Consider the following 3246-nt stretch of genomic DNA (forward strand, 5'->3'; position numbering starts at 1 on the left):
CCACCAAACTATATAATAAGACAGATAAAGCAAAGATGTGCACACTGACAGGAACTCGATGTAGATCTCTCCTGAGAGACACAGCCAGAGTACGGCAAATACATAGGTGAATGCCAGCAGAAAAGTACTTAACTGAGAACGGGACACCTGTTGAAGGAAACAGAGAAAGGACTGAAAGAACTTGAAGGGGATTTAAGACCCCATATGAACAACAATGCCAACCAACCAGAGCTTCGAGGGACCAAGCCACTACCCAAAGACTGTACATGGACCGAGCCTGGGCTCCAACCTCATAAGTAGCTGTGAATAGCCTACTAGTAAGAGCACCAGGTGAAGGGGAAGCCCTTGGTCCTGGCAATTCTGAAGCCCTAGTGAACGTGATTGTTGGGGAGATGTCGGTAATGGGGGGAAGATGGGGAGGGGAACACTCATAGAGAAGAGGAGTGGGAGGGGTTAGGGGGATGTTTATTCAGAAACTGGGAAAGGGAATAACAATCGAAATGCAAATGAGAAACACCCAAGTCTATAAAGATTAAAAAAAAAAGAAACATAAAGCAGACTTGGACAACAACAACAAAAAAAAATGAACTATTATTTTCCTTGTATCCTGTCACATGGTCTCATAAGTGTAATATGTTACATGTGTTCCAAACTATTTACAAGTATTGTAAAACCTTGCTCCCATTTCATGTAACAGAGTCCAATTTTACTCCATCTTTGTAACACTTGTGTTTATTCTTTCTTTTAATAAATGGCTTTCACACCGCTGATTACAGGCAATACAGAATTTTGGATTTAATTTTTATCTTTTCAGTGATCAGAGATCTTGGCTTTATGCAACCAATTATGCGTGAGTGTGTGTGTGTGTGTGTGTGTGTGTGTGTGTGTGTGTGTGTGTGTGTGTGTATGTATGTATATATATGCATGTAACCAAAACACTATTGAGAATGCCAAGAAGTGCTTACTGACAGGAGCCAGATATATATGTCTCCGGAGTCACTATATGTATGTTGTGTCTGAGTTTGGTGACTGTATATGGGATAGATTCCCTGGTTGGGCAGTCTCTGGATGGCCTTTCCTTCAGTCTTTGCTCCATACTTTGCCTCGGTATTTCCTCCTGGGAGTATTTTGTTTCCCATACTAAAAAGGACTGAAGTATGTGCACTCTGCTCTTCCTTCTTTTCTTGCTTCATGTTGTCTGCAAATTTTATCTTGGTTTTTGGGGTTAATATTCATTTATCAGTGAGTACATACCATGTGTCTTCTTTTGTGATTGGGTTCCCTCACTCAGGATGATATTTTCTATTTCCATCTATTTATCTAAGAATTTTATGAAGTCATTGTTTTTAATAGGTGAGTAGTATTCCATTGTGTATGCATACCACAATTTTTATATCCACTACTCTGTTGAAGGACATCTGTGTTCTTTCTAACTTCTGGCTATTATAAATATGGCTGCTATGAACGTAGTGAGCATGTGTCCTTGTTATATGTTGGATCATCTTTTGGGTAGGTATAGCTGGATCCTCAGGTAGTGCAATGTCCAATTTCTGAGGAACCCCAGACTGATTTCCAGAGTGGTTGTAGCAGTTTTCATTCCTACCAAAAACGGAGGAGTGTTCCTCTTTTTCCACATTCTTGCCAGCATCTGTTGTCTCCTGAGTATTTGATCTCAGGCATTCTGAATGGTGTGAGGTCAAACCTCAGGGTTGTTTGATTTGCATTTCACTGCTGACTGAGGATTTTTACCACTTCTTAGGTGTTGCCCAACCATTCAATATTCCTCAGTTGACAATTTTGTATTTAGATCTTTATTTCATATTTTAAGAGGGTATCTTGATTCTCAGAAGTCTAATTTCTTATCACCATCATATCAAGTAGAACACAAACAAACTTATCTGAAGTAACGTGATTATGGATTGGACAGTGTTGCATGAGAAGACTAGTCAGGTGGTTGGGAAGGATTATTTCAATAAGAATGTATATGTGTGTTAGCCACAGAAATTGCAGCAAATGATGTTCCTCATATGGACTGTAAATCCTATGACATAGCAATCAGAATGATAACTGTGTCACCATCAAATTGTGGAGATGTGTTTGAAAACTTCATGTTAGGAAAGATGAGTACAATTAATTTCAACATTATTTATGTAAACAGTAAAATGGTTCCTTAAAGAGTAGTCACGTGAAAAACAATCTAATGACCAACCACCCTAGTTATCCTCACCCATACAATGTTCTACTGAGTTTTCTTTATATCATTTCAATAACTCGTTCTCATTAAATACTGTTTTATTATAGAATTATGTAGAAAGTTCTCTATTTGAACAAATAAGATCTTTAATAGTATGTGACACTGGAGAGAAGGGTCTAGAGAATTTTATGGTAGAAGAAGGGTCCACATGTCTAACATTAAACACATGCACATACAATGTAGGCTAACACTTCCAAGAGTCTGAAGTGATCCTGGATAGTCCTTGTTGGTCTTCACTGCCCTCTCCTGGTCCTTAGCATCCCTGTAAAGAAGTTTTTGTTCAGGTTCACACTGGACTTCCCTCACTGTGCCTCTGGCACAAAAGTAGATGGCTGTGTCATCAGTTTGCAGACTGTCCATTTTTAAGAAAACTTGGCTCTTGGAGGTGTCCCTGCTGATGCTCAGTCGGGATTTAAATGCTGGATTATAATCTGTGCCTCCACCACTCCATATTACTCCCATCCACTCCAGACCTTTTCCTGGAGGCTGACGGACCCAGTGTACATGGTAGCTGGTTAACGAGAACCCAGAGACAGTGCAGGTGAGGGACAGGGTCTGTGTTGGTTGCACCAGGCCAGGTCCTGTCTCCTTCAGCTGCACCTGGGGCAAGACAGCTGTGGACAAGCAACATCATCATTAGTTACACATCTAGCTGTCGTGTCTGAGTCCCTCTTCTGAAACCCTGAAACACAGCTTGGAAAGGCCATCAGGCAGAGGAGCAGCACCAGGACATCCATACTGTGATGGAGGCTCTAATGAGAAGAGAATGAAACTTCTCTGCTAGGCCTGGGCTTTTATCCTGAGTCTGAGGTCTGCTTTGCATTGAGGGGGGTTCCTGAGAGGATAAAAGGAAGCACTGGGCAAGCTTTCCAGTTTTCCCTCCTGCTGAGAGAAATTTGCCTTGTCATTTTAAGAGCACCTGAAGAGGAAAATAAGTAACATTTTTCTGTTACTTTCTGGAGTTCAAATTACAGATAAACAGGAAGTTATAG

At 40.7% G+C, this 3246-nt stretch overlaps 1 gene segment (V, D, J or C); it reads right to left on the reverse strand.

Annotated features, from left to right (window-relative positions):
- Positions 1-2380: 2380 nt before the first annotated feature.
- LOC134479198 (Ig heavy chain V region MC101-like) lies at positions 2381-2991 on the reverse strand. The segment is given in 2 exon segments: positions 2381-2868; positions 2946-2991. Coding segments are annotated over 2 exon segments (534 nt in total).
- Between the last annotated feature and the right edge of the window lie 255 nt (positions 2992-3246).

The sequence above is a fragment of the Rattus norvegicus genome, chromosome 6, assembly GCF_036323735.1.
Source record: "Rattus norvegicus strain BN/NHsdMcwi chromosome 6, GRCr8, whole genome shotgun sequence".
NCBI lineage: Eukaryota > Metazoa > Chordata > Mammalia > Rodentia > Muridae > Rattus > Rattus norvegicus.